General features: G+C 47.6%; 1 protein-coding gene across 3 annotated transcripts in view; it reads left to right on the top strand.

Moving 5' to 3' along the window:
* Positions 1 to 394: 394 nt before the first annotated feature.
* Positions 395 to 23,855, top strand: part of LOC144137571 (papilin-like) — a 113,722-nt gene continuing 90,261 nt past the window's right edge. For 2 of the 3 annotated variants that reach the window (XM_077669494.1, XM_077669496.1), the window contains exons 1-4: positions 2,671 to 2,788; positions 15,220 to 15,289; positions 16,293 to 16,486; positions 18,710 to 18,770. In XM_077669494.1, coding sequence (XP_077525620.1) covers positions 2,754 to 2,788; positions 15,220 to 15,289; positions 16,293 to 16,486; positions 18,710 to 18,770 — 360 coding nt within the window. In that variant the 5' untranslated portion in view covers positions 2,671 to 2,753. Of the gene's footprint in view, positions 559 to 2,670; positions 2,789 to 15,219; positions 15,290 to 16,292; positions 16,487 to 18,709; positions 18,771 to 23,855 lie in introns of those variants that run through there. The other variant, XM_077669495.1, reaches the window with a different exon arrangement.

Raw genomic sequence — 23,855 nt, 5'->3', positions numbered from 1 at the left:
TGACGTGCGGGTTGCTCGTGTCCCTTTAAACGGGAGCTCGCGACAGACTTTATTTAACTTCTGCGCAATGAATGCATGCCGATCCGTCTGTCTTGCAGATACGGCCGCTCTGTGGCCACCCGTCTCGACTGCATATCCTCACTGATTCGTCACGCTCTAGAATCCGGCCCCAGTTTGCTTCTTTTTTCTCTGCCTTCGACACGTCCTGATGTCACGTAACCTCGGTTGCAACATTCATCCAGGGCTTTCTCGCCATGGTGCCCGCTTCCTCCGTCCGTTGTGGCGGAGTTTCAGTCGCTGAAGGTATCGCAACGCTAAAAAATAAAGATAGCGATTACACGCGGAGCTCTAAAAGAAACTGGACGCCACCGGAAGTCAGATAAAAACTCCGAGCCGAGTTTTTACGCCTATGCTTCTGCATATTGGGACGTGAGATTCTGGTGTACGCGTTCGTCTGCCCCGTCCTTGCCCACTCGCCATCACGGCTGACCTTTCGCGGGACTCCAGCCTTCACCGCTGCGCACGGGAGTAGCGCATGGCAGCTTCCACATCAGGAACGTAAGTCGGGCTCCTTTACTAACGTGCTCTCTTCGGTCCTCTCCTGTCCAAGTTCGAGGTTTAAAGATTTTTGAAGAGTAATCATACATAAAATATGAATCAATATACTTACGACGTGTAAAGGACCACAAGTATAGAACTGTAGGGAGGAGCTCTTAACGCATCTTGGATTTTTAAATAATACAACAAACCATGGTTACTAACGCAGAATCTTTACACACAGAGTGGATAAAAACGGCTACGGCAACGTTCGAATATAAGAAGATTATGTACAAGATTATGTAAGAGTGGCGGAAAATTTGTTCAACATAGTTTTCGTTTGGTCACGTGTAAGTTTGTACTTACTCGTTGGGAGCAGAAAAAGTTCCATTGTTGGTTTATATTGTACAACGAGTCATCTAAACAATAACACAATCGCGTAGGGCACAAATATATCTATAAAAATTAATCTTTGCTAAAGGTACACATAAGTTAGGTTAGGAAGTTTATTAATTATGTGGTTCTTTTAGTTCGTGGGCAGAGTAAACCCCATCGGGAAAGGAAGTTTGATTGCAGGAGGAATGGAGATTTATGGTGATACGGCCATTTCTTTTTTAAGTGCGAATGCACTTCTTAAGCGACCCTGAACCTGCGTCCACCGGCGATGTCCGCGCTCGTGCGAACGCGCAGCCTGGCCGCTGACATGGCACATACCCACGTGGGGGATTGGCCAGGAGTCTCCTCGTCTTCCTTGGCAACGGGGGGAGATGGGCGCGCGCTGCCTGGCCGCTGACATGGCACATACCCACGTGGGGGATTGACCAAGAATCGGGCGTGAGAAGGGCTAATGCACCTGCTTAAAGGAGTACTGACACGAAATTTCAAAGCTGAGATCCGCTCTAGCAATCAAGTACAACGACAACACAAATAGGTGTCTGTGAATAAATGCATCTTTCTTTCTTTGTAGTTGTGTGTGTGTGTGTGTGATCTCTCTTTCGCGAACATTACCGAACCGCGCAAATTCAACTCGTGCATTCGCACTTTCACATTCTTCCCCTCGGGGAATTGCGGGGAATTTTTTCATATAATTAGTGCGGGGCCGCTGTATTAGTGTTTGCGCAATTTGCAGCCTATATGCTGTCGGCATTAACGTATCACCAAACGCTCACTGTAACAAATGCAAGCGTTTAGCACATGCAGTTCCGTAAGAGTGGTCAAAATTTTGTTTCGAAGCGTGAATGGGGAAGCGGCGATTGTAAAACGCGTGCTCTTTTTGTGTGACGCTTGTTTGCGGTCGGAGAAATTTTTTCGGAAAAACTCGGTGTTTTCGACGCCAGTCTTTATATACTTTTTCCTCGCAAGAAAATATCCCAGAGGCTTAAGGTTCGAGCGCAGTACGTACGTAAGCATGCATTGGGTCGATATATCCACAGGGGCTGTCATCAACTGCATGCATAGCCTCAGCTATCCTAGCACACCTCTTTTTAATCAGCTTTCAGCTGTACTACAGCATAAAGCCACTTTGAATTTTTCTCACAGTGCTCGTATACATCGTCGCCCTCGCATGCATCAGCGAGTGCCGCTTATCCATTGTTGCGTTTGGTAGCGTCCGCACTCTGCAGTAGTGCGGCCGGTCGTCGTCGATCCATCCGAGCCAGGACTGGGGGAGTTCCTAGAGCGAAACTTCAACAGGTTTATTTACATTTTTACAGTGATGAAGACAGGGAATGATTCGGCAACCAGCTGCGCGCCGTTTTTATAGATACTCCCTCCCTAGATAACTAGGTTGGGCATCCCTTTCCAAAGCAATAGTGTCCAAAGGTGATGCGCAGTTTCTCGTTCGGTCGCACCGTTATCAGGAAGGGACACACCCTTCAAGTTAGCGCGCGCACACACATGCACACATACACACATACACACACTACACCCTTGCCACTTGCCCTAGACCAGAGCCATCCGTGCCACCAACGCAGGTCGCTAAAGCGCGCGAGACCCTCAGTTCCTTGTACTCTACTGGGAGCTAATCTCTCATCTTTATCAAAGAAGTCGCCCTGCCGCCGCCGCCGCCTCCGGTTTCCACGATACCCTGGTCGTCGGTCTGTCGTGGGGAGCGCACGGGGGTGTCACCGAGTGGCTGGAGTCGGTGGTACTCCCCCGCGAGCCGCGCCGATCCGCGGAAGCGCTTTTGTCCGACCGGCGGTGGCTGGTAAGAACCAATGCTCAACGTGTCTCCACCGCGTCGTCGCCGAGTGTGAGTGAACACGGTTTATCCGACCGCTGTGTGCGAAAATTGTTTTCGTTGTAGGAGAGCCAATTTACAGGGAATCGCCCATTACGGAGGCGTAGTAATGATTGCGATGTAAAAGCAAGAATAATTTCGGCAAACTCCTGCATAACATTTCGCCCCTCACTGTTAATTTTATCCTTTGAACCGGATGCTGTGCGGGGTGTAGGCCCGTTCGTCACATGACGTTTCGTCATAGGCCGGTTTGTAATAGGCCGTTTGGTCACATAGGATCATTCGTCATAGGCCTGTTCGTAATAGGCCATTTAGTCACATGGGATCATTCATCATAGGCCAGTTTGTCACTTAGGAAAGTTCGTCACACGAACGTAAAAACAGAATTCGTGGCTTTTTTTAGACGTAAGTGGTGATGAGGCGTGACTATAACTACTGCGCACACCTTTTCGCAGTACCGGTGCTCTTAGGGGCCGCCACGGCGATCCTGAACTGGGAGTAAGGCACGACCCAAAAAATGTTTGGCTTTCGGGGAACCCGTGCACGAACTATCCTGGTACTGCAGCCCATACCACCTCCACTTATCCCACTTGCCTTTCACATGAACGTCACGGTAGCAGGCGCACGCTCGCGTGACTAACTTGCAGTGGCCCTAGCACTCCTTTTTCTTCACTTTTTTTCATTTTCGTTGCTCCCTCACTGGTAGCCAAGTGCTCACAGCGTGGTCATTTTTGCCCCTTTGCTTGGAAAGCCTTTTTTGTGTGCGCATAAGAACTCACTCGAACTGTCCGAAAAAAGGATATAAAAGCGTAAGCATCTAGCTGAGGGGGCGCCCTTTTGTTTATTCTGCCCGAGAGCTACTGCCTAGAATGGCGGACCGGCGCCCCGCGCATGCGCAGGTGGGTACTGGAGAAAGGTCGACCAAATAATTAGTTGCACCGCTTGTATTAAACCACTAATAAGTAACACGAAATGGCCCATGTGAACACATGAAAAAACATTTATTAGTTTACATTTTACAACTTTTACAACAATGTTTACAACAACTTTTACAACAACTTTTACAACAAACATTTTACAACTCAAAACGCAATGTTCCTGGCGGCTGCCCTTAATGTTGCGAACGGATTAGTGTTGCTGTAACGGCTGATCACAGCTTGAAACCGCTGGTTGCAGTCAGCGGGCTTCTTTGATACCCTCGATGATGTTGGGCCCCCCTCTGCATGAGCGAGCTTCATCTCAGTGAGGGCTGTGGAGTTAAAAAGTCTTGTACTATAGCTTCCACTACCCTTTCCAAGCAAGGTCAACCTACTAACTGGGAAAAGGGCAACCTGGTACGAATTACCAGAGTTGAAGCCGTTAACCTCCACCACCCATTCCCTCTTTGCGACATCCCAAAAAATGATACTTCCAGACGAAATTTCGAAGAAAGACAAGGTCGGTGCTACCACTTTCCCTATAGGGCTAGTCCGCTGCTACTTGAGCGGAACAGGCAGCGCCTCCTGGCAGCCGCGGCGGCATATTTTGCGCGTACGGGGCAGGCGCGGTCAGCCGCCCCCAGCGGCGGAGGTATCACAGAACGGCGCCTTTACGGGCGAAAAATAAGCAATTCTGCTTACTTTTATGTTTACCGATGGCTCAACAGTTACAAAAACAAGTCTGGAACATCACCGATGAATAAATTATGTTGGTTTTTATGCGAATGTTATTAAGGAGAGCGCAGGCTGCGCTCCGAGAAGTCATCTGATCGCCTCAACGCTTGGTTCCAGCCTTTCTTCGTCAACAGCGTCTGTCAGAGCATATGTTGGCTCTACAGTTTTGTGGCTGCCCTCGCACGCAGGAACGTCAGCAAAACCGAATTTCACATCACGAATTTGTGCGGGCACATTTTTCAGGTGACGTGTACACTAATTTCGATGTTCGACAGTTTCAATAGCGCTCGTCTGGCTAACATTTAAATAAGCGTTTTATTTGCTGCTTTGTGTCCTGCGTTGGGCGCACAGATGGCTTATCCCACGCACACGGCAACTTCGTGGACAATTTCTGCTCGGCTGTCGTGGCTACTGATGTAAAATCGCCGTCGCCGTGTGTAAGCCCCAGCCGCGGCAGACAGCCTTCCAGCAGCTTCCTCGAAAAAAAAAAGCGCTTTGGGTTTGCCGACGAGCACAGAAACGAAGCAAGGGATTATGTACATGAAATGTCAACAAAATTCGAGAAATTTAGAGCATTGTACGTGTGTATGGATTCCTATGCCACTTCTGTTCAACTTGAGGCTTTTAATTGCGGCGAGATTTGTGCTTGTCTGATTTTTTCGTAATTTTGTTTGCTTTTCTGGTTTGTGTTATTTTGGAATCAATAAACAGGTGAGTGCGGCGGATTGGTTTCTTTTGTTCCATTAGTTCATTTCTAGCTCCATTAGTAGTTTTAGTTTTTCTTACACAAATAACATACATTTACGTTATTATACGACAAATGTTTTAGTAGTTATGCCCTTTTGTGGGAATGCATGGCGTTTGGGGTTTGGTGCGTATTAAGAATTTTTTCTGTTGTTAGGGTTGCATTTCCAGGTTCTTTATAATTTTGTTTTATTAATCGTGTGATTGTAGTGAATAGGCAGACTTCTGGATATAGCAAGTTCATTTTTATTCTTTTTTCCTGTACTTTACCCGACAAATGGTCTACAGTTACACTATTACGACGCGTTAACTTCGATCTCCCATTGTGCGTTATTGTGCAAATGTCAGACATTACAAAGATTGGGCTCTGGGGTATTGCCAAAAAAAATGCTGACGCATTAAAATTCACATTGCATATTTTTTGCTTACTTCTAGCCGCACTTGCATTTTAAACTATTCATTTGAATCACACCATGGTTAAGGGCTATATAGGGGGCCCTGTTTCGGCCTGAATTTCTGCATTGATGCCGAAGACATGGTTGCTGTCGTCTGTTTTTTTTCCGCAGGTGAAGTAGCCTTTATTTTTTAGTATTTCTCAGGGCTTCCTATTTATTCGAAGCAGCAGAACAGTTCACGCACGGCTCGCTTCGCGTAGTCACGCTGGCCCTCCGCACGGGATACGCGGACCGGCGAAGGAAGGTACGCGCAAAAGATGCGGCGTGGATCGACAGGGGGCGCCGCTGGCTCAAATTCAGTGGCGCCACCATACCAGCGCACGAGGCCTATTACGGGACCACTTAGAGCCAGACGCCTGGCCCGCCTTCCAAGAACTTTGTTGGGCTACGTCCCTGTCTCACTTTTCTGTTTTTGGTTGTTGAACTCGTATCTATAATCTTGTCCGAACACGTCACCCTTCTTTCCCACTGTGGCTCGCTTTCTTTGTTGAGCTTTGCTAGATGTATGGCCCAAAGTACAAAAAAACTAACTAAACTTGTGCCTCGCTTCCTCTTTCGACTCGAAAAAAAACAACAACACATGGACATTTATTTTGTGCGCCTGTGAAGAACTTTCCTCCGTGACAAACTGGCCTATGACGAATGATCCTATGTGACCAAATGGCCTATCACAAAATGTCCTATGACGAATTATCCTACGTGACCAAACAGCCTATTACGAACCGGCCTATGACGAAACGCCATGTGACGAACGGGCCGTATCCCTGCTGTGTGGTTGGGTTTGGGTGAGGCTATGTACCCCCTCTTCTAATAAAATAGAAGTGGACACCAAAATGGAGGGAGGGAGTAGGAGGGGAAAGCTTGATATGTTAACCAGTTGCAATTCAAAGGTTTGCTGATTAGCAATGATAATAGGTTGTTCATAGTTTAGCATTCAGAAAAGATCGAAAAACAACCAGTCTGCAAATATATTTTATTTAGGGGGATTTGAATTGGCCAGTTGACGTAAGGGAAGTGAGAATCTCTTCGGCCGTCCGTCATGATAAAGAAAAAAAATTGGCGCATCTTGTACTAGTGGTGCAAGTCTGGAGAAACAGAAGAGCTGACGGCTCCTCTCCTTCGACGGAGACCCGGCCTTTGCATCTTACATGGATTTCCCAGCTTGCCGTCCGCCGCCTTTCACATCTCTTCCAAAGTGGACCGTGTTAGCACGCACAAGAACAAATTCACAGTCCGCCTGCAGAAACTTTCTAATTGGCCGCATCTCTCAACCAGCACTGCACCTTCTTCGCCAACTAAAAAAATTCCCTCGCACTTCCCCGAGGGGGAGAGTGTGTAAGTGCGAATGCACGGTTGTTGATTGCGCGATTACGGTGGATATCGTGATCTTAATGAGTAGTCGAGAGATTACACACACGCACACAACTACAAAGAAAGATATTTCACTCGTTATTGCTGGTACCGTTGCCCGGTCCGCCATCATCGTTATCGAGATGCAGGACCAGCGACCGCTCTGGACCAGTGTTGTACACGTTCCTCCAAAATAGGAACGAAAGCGCGTTCCTCGTTCCTTGCCAATTTTGAAACGAGTTCCCGTTACAAGTTCCTTTATTGCGAAAGGAACGCGTTCCAGTTCCACTTCGAAAATTGGAACGTGTCGTTACATTAACGTTACAATTAGTTTTTTAAATTAAAATATATATTGTCGGTAATCCTAGGGCGAAAGTAAGTGCGGCATTTAAAACTCACATCGAACTACGTATATTATACGAATATTAACACCACCGGCAGCAGATTATCTGGAGATAAAGATAATCAAAAGAAACGCTCCTAGGCGAATTTTTTCAGGGAGCACCGGACAAACTCTAGACGGCTTGAGGACATTTCGGTGCAGGATATTTGGGGCGGAAATTTCGGTGTACGGACATATCGGTGTACGGCTGTTTTGGCGCACGGACATTTCGGTGTATGGACATTTCGGCGACCAAATTATCCGGTGCTTGCCTGTTTGCGACAGCCGTTATATTATTATTTCCGCTTAACGTGGGTTATGGACAACAATCTGGAGCAGTGAATTTATTTTTTTTTATTGATGCCATGTCGATCTTTGCCAGGTATTTTTAGAAATTATACATTTATATATTTTTGTTTACTATCTGTTCCTGGGGACACCTGTTATACAGCCGATTTAATTCTTTAGCATACGTTTTTTGTTTCATTTATGACAGATTGTTAATTTATATTCGCTGTTTTTTAGCTAAGACAATTAACCGGTGTTTACGATGGTCTACCGCCTCTTTTGTATTTTATTTTAAATTACACACCCTCAATTTACATAAATTGCATGCCACTCTCAATGTCCAAAAAGGAACACATTAGCTAGCCCCCCAGAAGGAAGAAAACCTTATGAAGAGTATTACGTAGGCTGGGCTGCCTTGCTAAAATGAATTCGCGAACACTGGTCTAGGATATTGTCGGGGAGGAAAAACGGGCCTTTTGGAAAACAGCCGCAGGTTCTAATGTCCTAAATGCTGATTAAGCGAGTACCGGTTGTGCATACAAATTCCACCCATTGTGTTCGGGACAACCAGCCTTCGTTTAATGTTTAAAAGCCTACATTTACCACATTTTAATTCTTTGTTCTAGCGCCCCACCCCCCTCCCACCTCCCGCCTGTACGCTCGAATCTCGACCAGATTTCTTTTCCAGCCATATTATTTTCGGTTTCCCCTGAAAATCCTACTGGCGTGGTGGAGTTCACGGTCTTCGAAGCGTCACCACAGTGATTTTTTATTTTTTATTTAGAACATACTGCTAGCCTCTTAGTGGAGGCTTTTGCAGGAATCGGGTGATACATTCAGAACAATGACATAGCACACTTCACGTTTAAAACAGAGAAAAAGCTTTACATCCACCATGGGCGCACGAAACCTCTATAATGTGGCACAAAAAGCCCCCCAAAAAGCCGCTGAGAACACAATGGCCACTATCGTTCGCTGGCTAACCCCTTCCGCGCGTTGCGGTCATATCGACGGCGCCCCCACTCCAGGAATCGCTCTTTCTGCGCCTTCAGTCGCCCCCTTGGGAATTAACTCATCAAGTCGCGCATATCATGGACACCCCAGGTATACATCGCTTCCTCCCATTATAAGGACCAAAAAAATGAATAGACTAGTGTGGCGAGAGCGGCAACAGTCGTCTTAAAGTTTTCGAAGTCCAGTCGACGCAATGGGAAAGCATAAGTGACACCCCTTTCTCTCTACTTAGGGGGATGATTGCCGGCGGGGCTCAGCTTTCCCCTCCCCTAAGTAACGCCACCGTAAGTGCGATCGTTGGTTTGTTAGTTTTAAATAGAACTGACACTGAATGCAACAAAGGCAAGATTGATTGGGAGAATAATTAAAACGAAATGCACACGCGCTTAATCTACCTCGTTTTTCTGTTGTTTTTTCGCGGACGTTTTGCTGGGGGGGGGGATGAATAGACTAAAAGCAGCAGCGTATTGCACCGTTGGGTGAAGTGAAAGGAAAGCGCTTTGGTAACACTTTAAGTATTAGGGTTGTTCACATGAATGTTCAAATAACAAAAAATGGTTGAACGGATCTAAATTAACAACGTTAATTTTTACCATCTACTACAGAAATTGGGTTTCACGTGGCAATGCTCCGCCAGGGTTTAGCGTTCGTTGCCACGAACGGCGGCGCAAGCACAAGTCTCGAACGTAAAATCATATCAAGTCACGAAATTACAATATTAAAGCTAAAATGTTCAAAGAATGCCTGGGACATCCCCTCACTCAAAATGTCTGGGCCAAGACGTCATGCACCAAAATGTCCGTGCAAAGAAATGTCCACACCGAAACGTCCTGGAACGAAATGTACTACACCGAAATGTCCGGATCCCGTTTAGCAGTCGTCCGTTTCGTTGGCTACGACGTTACCGGGTTGACCGGAACCGGTCTGCTCCTGAGCGCGTGGAAGGGCGAGTAGGAAGGGTGCGGAGGCGCGGACATGGCGAAGGCAGGCCCGCGGAAATAATCCACCTACCGCGACGAATGCCCAAGTGCCCAGCCGGGTCCCGGTCAACCAAGTAACAACGCATACGACAGAACGGACGGACTGCTAAAACTCTCTATTCTTTAACCGCCAGGGAACAATTCTATAGGCCAGACGCGCATTCTGGCCTCCCCAGACAAACGATGAAGGGTGAAAAGCATTCTCGCGGCTTGAACCAGCATGAAAGCAAGCACAAGCTGCGGCCTGCTGCGTGGTTATTCTTCTGCCTTTGACCTTCGAGGAAGCACGTACGGCTGAAGGACGGGCAAACTGACCATCTTATAGGAAGAGAAACGCTGCAGCGCTTTGTGGATTTTTGTACTCGAGCCTTGGCATCAAAAACAGCCAAATCCTAGCGATGTAACGGCAGGAACGCCGTTCCTGCCGTTCCTTCAAAAACGTAACGAGTTACCGTTACAGTTCCACCGACCCTTAATGGAACGGTGGCGTTCCTCCGTTTCTCCAAAAAGGAACTAGTTCCAGGAACGCCGTTCCTTGTAACGCCGTTCCGTACAACACTGCTCTGGACGACGGCGCGCGCTCGACTAATACCCTCCCGCGCCACGCGGCCGCTACACGAGCGCCCTCACGCGTCGGAATGCGGAGCGCCCGCTACGCGAGCGAGAGCTCTCCCGCCCGAAGTGGAGAGGAGGCGCCCAACACCCGCAGTCACTGAGCGGAGAGAGGAGGAGGAGAGTAGCGCGCGCCCATCTCCCCCTGTTGCTAGGGAAGACGAGGAGCGCGCGCACCCGCAGCTGTTGCTATGCGGACGACGGCGGCTGACGATTCAGGCTCGCTTAAGAAGTGCATTCGCACTTAAAACAAAAGCCAGGGAGGAAATAAAAGACAACTGTACTACAAAGACTGCAGATTCTGTTAAATAGGCTCGCTGTGGAGACAAGATTTGCAAATTACATATCGTGGAGGAAACTAAGAAACGTACTGCAAATTTTGTTGCACGGAAAGGCCGGGAAAGACACTTTCGATAAAACGGCTTCCATAAAACGTCCGCCGATAAAACGGCATTCGATAAAACGGCCTTCGATAAAACGGCTTCGATGAAATGGCATTCGATAAAACGATGTTTGACAAACTGTGCGGACCCCCATTTATAATAGGATAGAGCTAAAGATTTGATTCTGTTTTATTCGCAATCACTGTCCTGTATATTCAGGCAATCAACAGTTACTTGATCGTACTAGGGTACGTGCATTTGCCTGATGCTTTTTTATGGGCGAAGCCCCTAATGGACTCGGGGTTTCTGCGTCTCCTGTCGCCGTCGTCTCCTGGCATCGTCGTCGTTGTAGTTACGGTACTAAAACACCGGGACACTCGTTTTCCCAGGCCTCGAGCTAGAACGTTTCATCTCCGTAGGCAAAAACTCATACTAAAAGAACACACCGGGACACTCTCTTTCCAACGGCTCGCGCTCGACTTGTTTGTGCTTCAAAGACACGAGACTTTTTCAGCAAAGCTGTATACTTCTACTCCCCTTGGTTTCATCTCCGTGTACAAAAAACACCAAGGCGCCAAGAATACAGTTTTATACTGCATGCTTCGCCCCCTCCCATGTTTCACGTTAGGGAAAATGTGAGGGATTTTTTTGCTTCTTTCGCGAACACTGTTCGCTATCATATTCAAACTTACTGCGTTGGGTGCATAACTTCTGTTTTCTTGTATCTAGCCAATTTGTATTTTTCTTTTTTTTACATGGTACACATTCGCTGAAACATTGTATTGTTTATATTCTTAATTTTTCGACACTGTCGGTTACTTTTTGCCTAGGAAACCATGTAGGTCTTTTAGAAAATAGGTAGGAAGATTATTCAGAGGGGGGCTGAAAGCCAGTAAACTCCGGCGATGCCATTTCACTCAATGAAGGGCTATAGACCCGGTTAAAGAACTCACGAGTACACGACAAAGTTGAAAAAGTTCCTGAGGCCTAGTTGGTCCTTCTGGGTTTGTATTCAAACATTCTTGTTCAAAGGCTTACCTATCTGTCATTACTTTGAAAGGATATCTGTTGCGTTAAAGAATGCATCTGACGCACGGAAAACCTTATTTGGATGGCCAGCGTCGGGGCATATACTGGGCCCACCATAACATGGTTAGCTTCTGGTATAGTTTGTGGTGCAATTCACGATTTGGCCGGGTGTATATTGAGCAATCTAATAACACACTGGAACATCTTCCTTGTGCTCTCCGCATGCACAGGATGATGAATTTTCCCAGTCATTTTAACAATTTCAATAGTAGAGCTGGTTAGGCCGAGCTTTTTCCGTCCGCCGCACCAAAACACTCCGAAGCCTGAGAAATAATTGTGGTTAGGGAGGTCCAGGGAGTTGAACCGCGGCCCTAACGGCGTGAAACCGGCAACCTAACACTGTGCCACCCCAAAGGCCCGAGGAGTACGGCGGTATCGGCAGCAGTGAGCACCCCATTAACAATAACTGGAAAGAAAAAATGCTGCCCGTGGTCGGAATCGAACCGGGGTACCTCGCGTTATGGTTACCTATTGAGCTCTCATCGCATTCCGGGCGCACAGCATTTTCTTTGGGTTCGTAGCTCGGGCTTTGACTGTAGACTCAGCCCTAGTTACAGCGCGCGCTAACGCGTTGAAGCCTGCGGACGAAACGATCCGGCCCTGCCAGTTCTGGAAAGCTTCCAGTGGCAAGATCTGAAATAAATGTTAGATACAACAGCCTGGTCTCGGACGAAGGGAGGGGCCGCCAACTGTGATTTTTCTTCTGCCTTGTACCGCTAGTTGAAGGTGCACCGTTTTATTAACAAAAAAATTGTGTAGGTGACGCCATGTCGCACGGGATGGAAGAGAGCTTCCACATTTAGTGGCAGCCTCGTATTCAATCGGAACTGTAACGATGGAAAATATTGGAATAGAATTGAAAGAACTGCGATGAGCTGAGAATTCAAAAAAAGTTTTGTAAGGAGGTCTCAAGGCAATAGCTCAATATTATTATTATTATTATTATTATTATTATTATTATTATTATTATTATTATTATTATTATTATTATTATTATTATTATTATTATTATTAATATTAATGTTATTATTATTATTATTATTATATTATTATTATATATGTAATACTCTGCTATTATCCTCAAGAATTGTAGTGCTAATTCAAAAACGATTAGTGTAAGTGACCGCTTATATAAACCTTGATGTCAAAAAGGTAACAAAAGCCATTTTCTGTTTCATGCCAGCCACCCTTTCGCCGTTTCTTTTTTATTTTTTATGTTGTGGTTCTTTACAAGAGCGTTTTCTCTCGGTGTCTGAATAGTTTTACCAAGTGTTCGCCCTGGCTTTTGCCGCTTTCATTTCAAACATCCTACATAATGTAGTGATTAAAGCCAGAACACTTCTTTTCCGAGAAAGGGTAACGGAAGGTGAAGAGAAACTCATAGAGAGCATTTAGCGCCCTCTATAATGTTTGCATGCAAGTTAAAATTTAAACAATTGCCTATTTAGGCTTTCCATAAAATCTTGCCGTTCTTTCGATGTGCTGTTTTGTCGATGTGCTCTTCTGTCGCGTGTTCTTTTGAGGCCGTGCTCTTTTGTAGCGAGCCGTTTGGTCACGTGCCCTTTCGTTGTGTTCTGTTTTGACGACGCCCCACTATAATAGTCTGGAAAAGGTAAAAAAGGCGGAATATCAGTTGAACGTGGTTAGTAGTTCCGCCTAACTTGGAAACAGTATTTTCATTGATTAGAACGAAACAGGCATACTAGCGCCGATACACTACATCATGCGGTGTCGAGATAGACAGGGCAGTAGACAGCGAGAGAGAGACAGAATAAACTTTGTAGCGGTATTAAGCAAGAAAAAAAACCCCTACCTGGCTCCCAGCTTCGCAAGCGCCGCGTGCAGAAGTTTGTTTCCTGGCGATCTGAGTTGAGGATAAGATCTGCCGCCATGTACCCGGGAGTCCAGCTGCAGATACACATGCCTAAGCGTTGACGTTGCCGTAGGATTCCGACACTGGTCAAGGACCGCTGTGAGGGCAGAACTTTTCCTATTATAGTTTCATGCAATGTTTCGCCCGTATTTTCACGATTCTAACGTGTCCCGGGTTGTAACGCGCAGGTAAGTTTACTTAGGAAAATTCGAATTCGAAAAAATAATATGACGCCCATTCTACTGTGTAGACGTACATCACGTCATGTACCTGGCAGATGATATTTTATTTGATGCATGCAAGTGTGGCAGCGGGAATTCCTTGTGCTTCATAAAGTTGCTTATCTGCTGCTCATGACGGCATAAAACCGGAGCGGTGTACATTGAATAGTGTTTGCGATTTGAAGTGCCTTGACCTTCATAATTTTGAACGAAACTGACCGTTGGTTCATCCCCTGCTAATTTATGTGTTTCACACGGGGTCCTTCAAGTTTCGAAAACGTTTGCGCTCATGCAGGGCCGGTGAAGCCTTGCTTAAAAATATGGCTACGTCATTCGCCCACTCAAGTCTCCTGCACGCCCTGTTTGCATGCCGCTCGGTTCCACTCGCTAAGACAAGTGAATTACTTTGCGCTTGATGGACGCTTCAAGGTTGTACCTTGTTCGCAGCCCTAACGACTAAAACGAAGCGCTAGCTGCAGGAGCAGAAATATGTGCAACAGCGGGCTAAGGTACGCCCATTGAGGTACCGAGGAATGGTTGCACCAAAACTTACTCAGGTGGTGTTGGTTGATTGTTTTGGATTGGACTGAGTTTGATTCTGGAGGAGTTCGGGTCCTTGGCAATGCTGCTCGCTGCGTCGTTGCCAATTTCCGTGCTAAGCCTAATTTAACGCGAACACAAATATGAAGGCTACTTTTAGCAAAAAAGAACGCGCGTTAGAATAGTGGAAATCCCCAATTTCACAGCACCGCTGTCAACACTGAGTATTCGCAATTATAAAACTACGGCGACACAAGTAATACGTTCCGAGTCAGGATTGATTGAGGCGCGGTCGTTAGCTATAAAATATTTCCATAAGCTTGGCTTCGAATCATTCGACCAGCCTTTCATGGTCGAGGGATTCGGGCACTCAAAAACAAAGCCGAAAATGACTCGGTCGTATACTTCAGACCGCATACAGTCGTAAACCCGCCTGTTAGCCTTATTTGTCGAAGTGCCCAGGCATTTATATATCATTACTTTCTTTTTACCAACAAAAATCTATGAGCAAGAGACTCTTTTAAGTTCAAGGGCAGCATGGACAGCGTATGGCTCGGCACACAAGACGAGGTTCAGGCTCACTACATCGCTGACAGAATGAGGATGCCCGTTTTTTCGGTGAAGGATTAAAACGCGTCGTCTTTAGTTGTAATCGCCTCCCCTGAACTCTGCAGACCGCAGCTGGTCCTCGCTGGAGGAATAAGCTTGGAATTAGAGTGGGTGTGTTTCCGTTTGAGCTGTGGAAAATGTCGGTAGTGAAGGTATTATCTGCTTTGCGTATTTCACATTTGAAAAGTAGTACGTGTCAGTTCTCGTACTAATACAGACGTTTGTTTTGCTTCTCCATTCTGTTTTGGCAGGAGTTGGGGAGCGTTGCTCCTAGCGGCTTTCCTCCTGCTGCTAGTCTCGCCGGCAGATGGCAGAAGACACGTGAGTGGCTGCCTCAGAAGGGTGCCTCCTCTTCTTGTATAAAAATCGTGCGTTTCTCTTTCGCTTTCCTATATAGGCACTCGCACCTGCTGCGTCACCTAGCGATTTTTTCCCTCATCGCATTCCGCTTATTCTAGGCGCTTCTCTCCGACTTTCATACCTTTTTATTGCTTCAGGTATACCACTGAACGACTTGCCTAAAACGTGTGTTCAGTGTTCACTCTCATGGCGCAACGTGGTTAATCACTGCACCGTGAAAGAAAGCCAAAAATGTGCTCTCAAAAACATTCTCGTAAAAAAAAATAGCGGGGGAAAAAATCAAGCAGGGAAGTGCTTGCACAAAGGCGTATCTCCCTAGCAGGCGCTGCGAATGCCAACGTGAACCCGCATTCTCAGAAAATGAAGGAGAGGTTGGTCGCCAGCCGCTTTTGAGAGGGATATGGTGGCGACTAATAGGTTAACGTTGTCTACATCATGAGTGACTGTTCATTCAAGCCGCCGAGCCCATTTGCAGACGCATGTGTCTCAAGCCTGATACGCAGGACTTAGGACGTGTTCAATAGGCCGATTTTAGCGCCGTTTTTACCTTTGCAAAGTATACATCGGGGGAGTTTCGCAGAGCTGCGGCACAACGAATCGATACTACAGTCCTTTTCTACAGCGGGGCGTGCTCACCGCCCCTGCTTTTCCTCCAGGGCCAATTAAGCAAGTTTCCAATCATTAGTATGCCTGCCGTAATTCTGTACCCTCATTTCTTCTTTTCGGTAGCGACTTACTAGTCCCCGCTTAGTTAATGCACTCCCATAAACGCAGGCGGGCGTAACCAGCGTCGTACTTGTTCGAAGATTTCGAATGTCTCGAAACCGAAAGTGCAGTCGATAACTGAAAGTGCGGGTGCATATATAGTTGAGATAAATTTGCTCTGTGGTTGGGCTGCATGCCCTCTATTGCAACGGGGGGATATGCTTCCTCTCTCTCTCCCCTCCCCTTCATCCGAGAGCAGCTCATTCGGCACAGCCGTCAACGGCGGCAGCACCAGCACCAGCACCACCACTTCCAGCAGGACGTGACACTGGGCCTGAACCCGGGCTCGTACCACGAGTCCGGGCCCTGGGGCCCCTGGACCGCCAGCAGCTCCTGCTCAAGGACTTGCGGAGGAGGTGTCGCTTACCAGACGCGCGTCTGCGAGGAGTTAAGGTGAGCACCCTTGCAGGAGTCTTCCCGACACTGCCGGAACCCCTGTTGATCGCCCGTTGCAAGGGGTAGGGCTCAATCATCATCATCATCATTCGTCCATGTCCTGGAAGCAGCCATTTGCGCAACACAGCCTCGATACACTCCGGTTCTTATCAAAGTCCGAAAGGTGAAAACGGTCCGTCACTTTATATCAAAAGCGAACACCGCTCGCCTCAAGTTCGGTGGATCCTGTTGCTTCACGGCGCCCGGTAGCGGTCTGGCCTCTACGAGATCTGCCAGGCTGTCTTGCTACCTCGCATGCAAACGCTTCAGAGAAGAGGTTCGGGGAAGAGCGAACGTTTGTGTCACGTTTAGTTCCTCAAGCTGCTGTCTTGGTAGGCTCAGGCGCTTCGATGTTTCAATGGCTGTCGAATGAAGTAATCCACAAATCTCGGCCAAGTATCCGAAGCAGTAATTCAATTCTTTAGTTTTTCGCGAGCTCGTCGATACACCAGCGTTGCAGCCGCATCCTCAAGGTGACGGCAGCTAGGGTGGGGAGGGCAGAGGCGCGGGAACAGAAGGCGTCTAGCGCAACCTTGCGTGTACTGGCTTGCCACAACGGGGGACACACGGTGGACTCGCGCGGCGCGGTTTCAAGCGAGCCACGCCACACCACACTTCGCCTCTCCTCGCGCTTCATTTGCTCAATGCGGTAAAGCCTGTGTGAAGAGAACACGAGCCACCCATCTTTCACACCGCTTGAAGAAGGGTGTCGGGGGTTTTCACGTGAGAGAGAGAAAGGAAAAAGAACGAAAGTTGTTGGATATTTACGCGCTCCCATAGTGCGAATATCTATCACGGTGGCAGCGTCAGGCGACGCTCTCCCTTTCAGGTTACCAGCGTGTCAACGTCATTTCCTTGCTGTTTCAGCTCTCCCTTCCTTATAGTCCGGTATCCTCTGCTTTTACCGCTTTCTTCCAAGCTCACGTCGTGTTTGTCGGACTTCCTGTTTCGCTTAAAAAAATTACTCCGACTTTCATCAACATTTCTTCTTTTTTTCTATCTGTGTTGCATTTTTGTCTTATCGCAGATCGTCTCCCTTTTCCTCTCTCCCCGTGTCAAGCGAAGCGGTTTTAAAACAAAAATTAGCACCCTTTTCAACCTCTGCCCTCTATTCTTCTCATTCCCCATCTCCCCCTCCCTTTCTCAACGTCAAAAGAGTAGTGGTATGGTAGGCTTGTGGCTGGCGTCCCTTCTGTTGATCTCCTTCTCAGCATTCCTTGATTTTGTCTTTGTCCCCGCACTTCTTCAGTCGCGTTGTAACCACCGCATGACTCCTCTCTAGCTGTCTGCGTAGAGACCTTCGAACTGCCACTCTTCTCTATTTTTGTCTTCTTCGCCACCGGCTGCGTTAAAAGCGCGGATAATTAAAAAGAAAACTCAAGTCGGCACCAGTTCCGCTTTCTCTCTCTCTCTCTCGTTTACTTTTCTCTTTCCAGCCTCTTTCCTGGCACTTTACCCTTACAGAGGCGATATTGCGCATATCTAACCGAAGCAGTAAGTAAGCTCTCACAGCACATGCAACCGACAGAAGTAGGGCGTCCGTCGTTACCTCGCCCTCAGAGGTATTGTCAACGCATCCACGTAAATAACCTAGAATTCGGGTGAATGCAAGGACCGGCGGCGTAAGGGCGGATAGTGCGTGCGTGATACATCTCATGACTGCATGCAATACACTGAGGACAGTAGGGTCGCTTGTTGCCCGACTTGGGACGTCGTGTGTTTATTGTGACGTCCTGCGGTAGGCGTCGTAAAGAACGGGCACGCGTACATTTGCTGCGGTGGCCACATGGCGCTAACCCGCACATCTCGCCTCGTCGATACGTCTTCGCCTTGGTTGCCAATGCAGGCGTAAAGAGGATGGCAGGTGGTCGACGATGGCGTTTGATTTGCGTGTTCCTGGCGTAGTGCGAACGTGCTGTTATAATCATCGTTATAAATAAATCGCTTTATTCGAAGATTATGGCACTACCCGCCGGGGTTCATTAAGATCAATTCATAACTGGTTTTAATGAAGTGTTCTTTATAACGAAACCGGTTGCCTGTGTCGAGGGTTTCGTTCTCTGGGGGACCGTAAGCATTTCGGTGCACCCTTTTTCTGCGCACTAGTGGTGAAGGCATGACACTTTCGCGCAAATTAGTTCCACTGAATTGCTTTCTTCTTGCTGTCTTCTGATCTTCCAGGGCTGACGGAACTCACGGCTGCGTCGGTCCATTCAAGAGGTACTTCTCCTGTAATATCGAGGTGAGTGTATTTATACGGAGAAAGCCTTTCTTATGAATATCGCATGTTTCATATGATTAGCGCAGTGGTGATATATACAATGATCAGTATTCGGTAGTGTACTTATACTGCTTCATGTGTGAGGCCAAGTCACGTTAGGGGGTGGCAGTGCATGGGATCAGTCATTTGAATCCCATGCCGCTTTTGCATGGCTGTAATTGAACTGCAAACGGCTAACTTGTGGAAAAGCTACAATAACGCTGTCCTCATCAGATGGAAGGAATTAACCCTCTACTGTATTATACACATGCTGATTCCGTAGTGCATCATAGCTCGCCGGTATACCTCTATTTCACGCAATAAAGATTGCGCTCACGCAGTCTCCTCCAGACCGCTACGCTAGAGTTCGCTCTAGCAGCATACGGCACAAAATCGAGGTTTGTGCTCATGTCGGACGCAGAAAGCGCGGAGAAGCAGCGCGTGTTCCGGAATATGTAACACGAGGGTGTGACCTAGGAAATGTCGAGCCTCGAGTTCAGCGCCGAAGGGTTCTTCTGCGCCTCGTCTGCAATTTAAAATAGGCCCGCGCGCTAGTTTGCACGTGCGAGCCTTCTGCGGCGTCAGCCGTGATTGCAAAGGACGAAAACGCCAACCTGGGAGTTGGGTGTCGTCTGCTACGCTTTTCTCTCGAGTTCATTGTCACTCGAGGTGTCGGAATTTCGGGGTAATTGACTCCAGCTGGAACTCGCTGAAGTTGTTGCCTTCATTTTCCTTTCCCTCCCAGTGCGTGTGTCTCGATTACACGTGCATACCACAGAACACGTTTTTTTCTTGCTTGGGCCGATACGGGAAGCGTAGTTTTCGCTCGCCGTTTGGTGCTTGTTTGGTTTTCGAAATGGCGGAATGATATAGTACGTATTGCGCCGAAATTACTTGAGCCTTCCAATACTCGTAACTCAGCGTAAGCGGGGAAATAGGGACTTGTTTTCTGCTATTGATGGGTGATGTGCCATTCGCTTTTACTGTTGTTTACGCACGCAACGTTATCTAAATACGTTTCCTATCAGTACCTAACGTCATAGCTGCTAAAAAGAAAAAAAAGAAGCGAGCGAGAAAGGTTCACGTAATTACAGCGAGTTTCTCATGGTGACTTTACAGTGCGTGCAAATGCAAAGAATAGCCCAAATCTGCCTAATGAAAAAAACCAAGCGTTGGATCGAAATCAATTTTCCTATTTTGCAGGGGACACCGATGAGAATAAAAAAGGCAATGCTACGGGTAAAGTTTTAATTACACCAACACAAAGAAATAAAAAAAGAATAACATAACACAACTTTATTGGAGATGGTCGGCACATCGGTGTGCGTGGGGATCGAAAAAAAAATAATATGTTCCATTTTAGGGCGTTCAAATCCATGTTCGCTCATGCAGAGCCTCCAACCATAACAAAACGAACCTGGCGCAGTTATGTATACAAGGTCCGGCTTGACGAAGCGGCGAACCTGGCGCAGTTATGTATACGAGGTCCGGCTTGACGGAGTGGTTTTTGTGTGTGGCCCACTCGCGCCTGATGAGGCGAGCACCGGTTTTTAACTTTCAACCCTGGGCCAGAGATGCACCACCCCCCATTTTCAACTTCAGCCCTTTGTCACTAGCAAAGTACACCCGACTCGTCTCGAAGCACCTGGATCGATCAAAGAAGCAATTGTTCAGTATACACACATCGTGTTTATTTTCAACTACTATTTTGTGAGACACTTTGACCACGCTCCCTCTGCTCTTCAGTATATATACTTGAGTTCTATCTAATCGGAAAACCGCTAGCGGGGTCCCGTAACACTTCAGGCAGGCGTAGATTTTCTGGGGCTAATTAATGATCCTGAATGATGATTTAATAAACAAGAACAAACAAAAAAACGCTCGCCAATCCACCTTGTGAAGGTGGTTGGAAAGTGGTGCTGTAAACGACACCCACAACGATTACCCATGCTACGTCACACGAATTAACACATGTGGCTCACCAAAGAGATTACTGAAATGCATGTAACGCCGTCCTTTACTGCTTCAAAGAGAATCTTTGCTAAGGTTACGTTAATGCATAAGTCAATGCATGATTCACGAACGGTGGTTGGCTGAGTTGTATTGGTGAAGCACAATGAGTGGAAACTCATTTTTTATAATGTTAAAGGAAGCTGAAACGCGGTGTTAGACGAAGCCAATTTTCCTTCGTCTCTGCCTCTGCCGACGGTCGCGAGGAGATCGGCGGCAGAGACGTATGATAAGTGACATGGCGGGAGCTGGTGTGAGCTTCCTTTTATTTATATAACTCCTATAGTCGATGACAGGGTAAGAGTACAGATCCACCCACAAGCGTTGTGTGGCCGCTACCTGACTCTCCGCGGTTAGAAAAAATAGTTCGTTGTATTGCAGCTGTTTATACCTATGATTACTAATACGAGCGACTGACAGTATAACCATCTGATTATGAAGTCGCTTTTATATGTTTCATACCGAAGAATGAATGATTCTCACAGAAAAAAGAAAAAGTCATCCTCAGTGAAAACTGGCTCAGGAGAAAAAAAGAATTACTCACTGAAACAAAGGTTATTCTTGGTAGAAACTATTCCCAGTTTATTTTATACCTAAATCAAGGCTATCTGTGATTCTTTTACTGTTAGACAACAGAAATTAACACATAAACAAAGCGCAGACAATTTTTGGGCCTGAATAGTTCGAAGTTCGACCGCTACACGTCGCTTAGCCGTCGTCTGCTTGGAGAAACATAACACAATGGTCGTTGTTACATTTGGTCGGGCTCGTCGCAGTGCGACTATTTCTTCGCTTTGCGTGTGCACTCATTGTCAAGAAATGTCGTCGGTACATATCTTCCACAGCCATAATCACCGTTAAATAAAGCGTCGTAAACGCAGGGTGGAAGAAAGGGGCGGTTCGTCGCCGCAATGGCTGGATGCAGTGCGCGGACTGTGTAAGCCCAGGGTGAAAAGGAAACCAGAGGCGAAAATTCATCGGTGTCTTTCAGAAATCGGCCGCGATATCAACAGGCCACGTATTGTTCTATGCGACCGTTTCGAACGTAGTGACGCCCTGCAAACACCTACCGCGGTGACGCACGCAACGGTGGAGGTTGCGATGCCGCGTAAGGTGTCCTGCCTTGCAAAATCAGCTGTAGGTGCGAAGAAACAAGCGTTATTTTATTCCGCTTAAACGAGACGACAACACAGTATGGCGCGAGCATAGAACTGTGGGATGTGAAACGTTACAAGTCTAATCATTTCTACTTCACGAGACACGCGAGTGGCAAGACGCTCTACGTCAGTTCGTTTGATTGGCAGTATACGGTGTCATGCTTTCAATCCAGGCGACGATTTCCGAGGCGTTTCCCAGCGATGTAATAAAACAGCTGCCGCTGTTTCGTTAGTGTTATATCACGACCCCGCAGTTTACAGTGTAATGATAAGGCAGAGAACCCTGACTGGCGGTGAAAAAGCACTAGCAGCCACCTCAAAAATTACTGCTGCGAGCTTTTATCGAAAAAATGAATAGTGACCTACAAATGCATCCTTCCGAAGTTCTACTTTCCAGTTGTGCGACATTAAACTTCCATTGGCTTTTTTTTTTTTTTTTTTTTTTTTTTTTTATTGCGCCATTTTGCCACAGGGCATAGATAACAGGAAAACAATAGACAAAACAGGACAGGGGAACGACAAAAAAGGAAAGCAAAAAAAAAAAGGAAAGAAAGAAAGACACACAGTGTGAGGCGGGCGCACTACAGGAAAGTATAGAGTCCAGTTTCGGAAATAAATTCCAACAGTTTCTTGTAAAGTGGGCCGTGCGCCCACCGATGAATATCTGGAGGTCGCCCTGGGCGATGTCCTGTGGGCCCCATGTGTCGAGCTCGGGTTGATTGAAGCCCTGGACACGTCCCTAGCAAATGTTCCAATGTCGCTTCAGCAACAGGGGCAGGGCAGTAGGGGCAGGTCGGAGAAGGATCTGCAAGACTAGAAGTCCACGTTGCTCGCACAGCAGGCGTCAGTGCGACGCCCAGGCGGATTCTTCGAAGCACGACCTCTTCACGACGGGTTAAGCCGCCAGGAAGGTCAGACCCACGCGGAGGGAGAAGGGCACGCGTGGAGCGCCGAAGAATATCTTTCTTGATGAGTAGGGTGTCTTCCAGTGAGAGCTGTAGAAACGGGAGTGGGTACACCACTTGCTGCGGGTGAGCGGCTGAGTCGGCGAGGGCGTGCGTGGTCGTGCTCCGGCGGGTCCAGAGGACGCGAACAGGGCACGGGAATGATTGGAGTATCTGGTGCACTTCGCATGTAATGCCCAGTGTACTGTTGACGCGCCGGAGCTCTCGAGCAGCCTGAGTGGAATCGGTGTATAACACCAAGCGCGGTGGTGGGGCAGCGCCGAGCTCAGAAGCTAAAGCACACAGGCCATCTCGAATGGCAACCAGCTCCGCCAACAGAGAAGGAAGTGGCGCCTCTGTGAAATACGAGCATGTCTGGTTGATTGATGGCATAGTGGGGCAGACAAGGCTTGTGTGGAGGATGCCGTCGGCTACCCCTGCGTCCACATGCGCTTGAAGGCCCTCTGGCGAGTCAAAAGGAAGCGGTGGGTTGGCCTGCTTCTCTTGGGGGTGAATGCTTTTTATGCACCCTAGAGGCCGGTTGTCCGTAGCTTGAGGTCGCTGCCATGGAGGGGGCTCCGCTAAGCGAGGTAGCAGAGGCGAAGCACGATCGTAGTAGTGTGCAAGTGCTGCCGCGGCGGAAATCGATTGAATTTTTAAACGACGAGCCGATCGACGCTGATGTACGATTTCATCCAGCGTGTTCAGTTGCGCTTCGGCTTGAAGTGTCGGTATAGAGGTCATGCGAGGAAGCCCGGTGATAACTCGCATTGCTTCTCTATTTGCAGTTTCTAAGCGATCCCAGTCGCGCAAGGTGAGGTGTTGGAACTGGGCTTGGTAAACTAGTCGAGGCTGGAAGATAGCACGCACTAGCGTACGCATGACTCGAGAGCAGGCACCCCCTGACTTCTGGCCAATTCGGCGGAACAAGTGTAACATTCTGGTGGCCTTTTGTC

This window comes from Haemaphysalis longicornis, unplaced genomic scaffold (genome assembly GCF_048455015.1).
Source record: "Haemaphysalis longicornis isolate Haplotype H1 unplaced genomic scaffold, Haemaphysalis longicornis Haplotype H1 scaffold_409, whole genome shotgun sequence".
Classification (NCBI taxonomy): Eukaryota; Metazoa; Arthropoda; class Arachnida; order Ixodida; family Ixodidae; genus Haemaphysalis; species Haemaphysalis longicornis.
The sequence above is the reverse complement of the archived record's forward strand: the minus strand, read 5'-3'. Positions and strand labels throughout refer to the sequence as shown.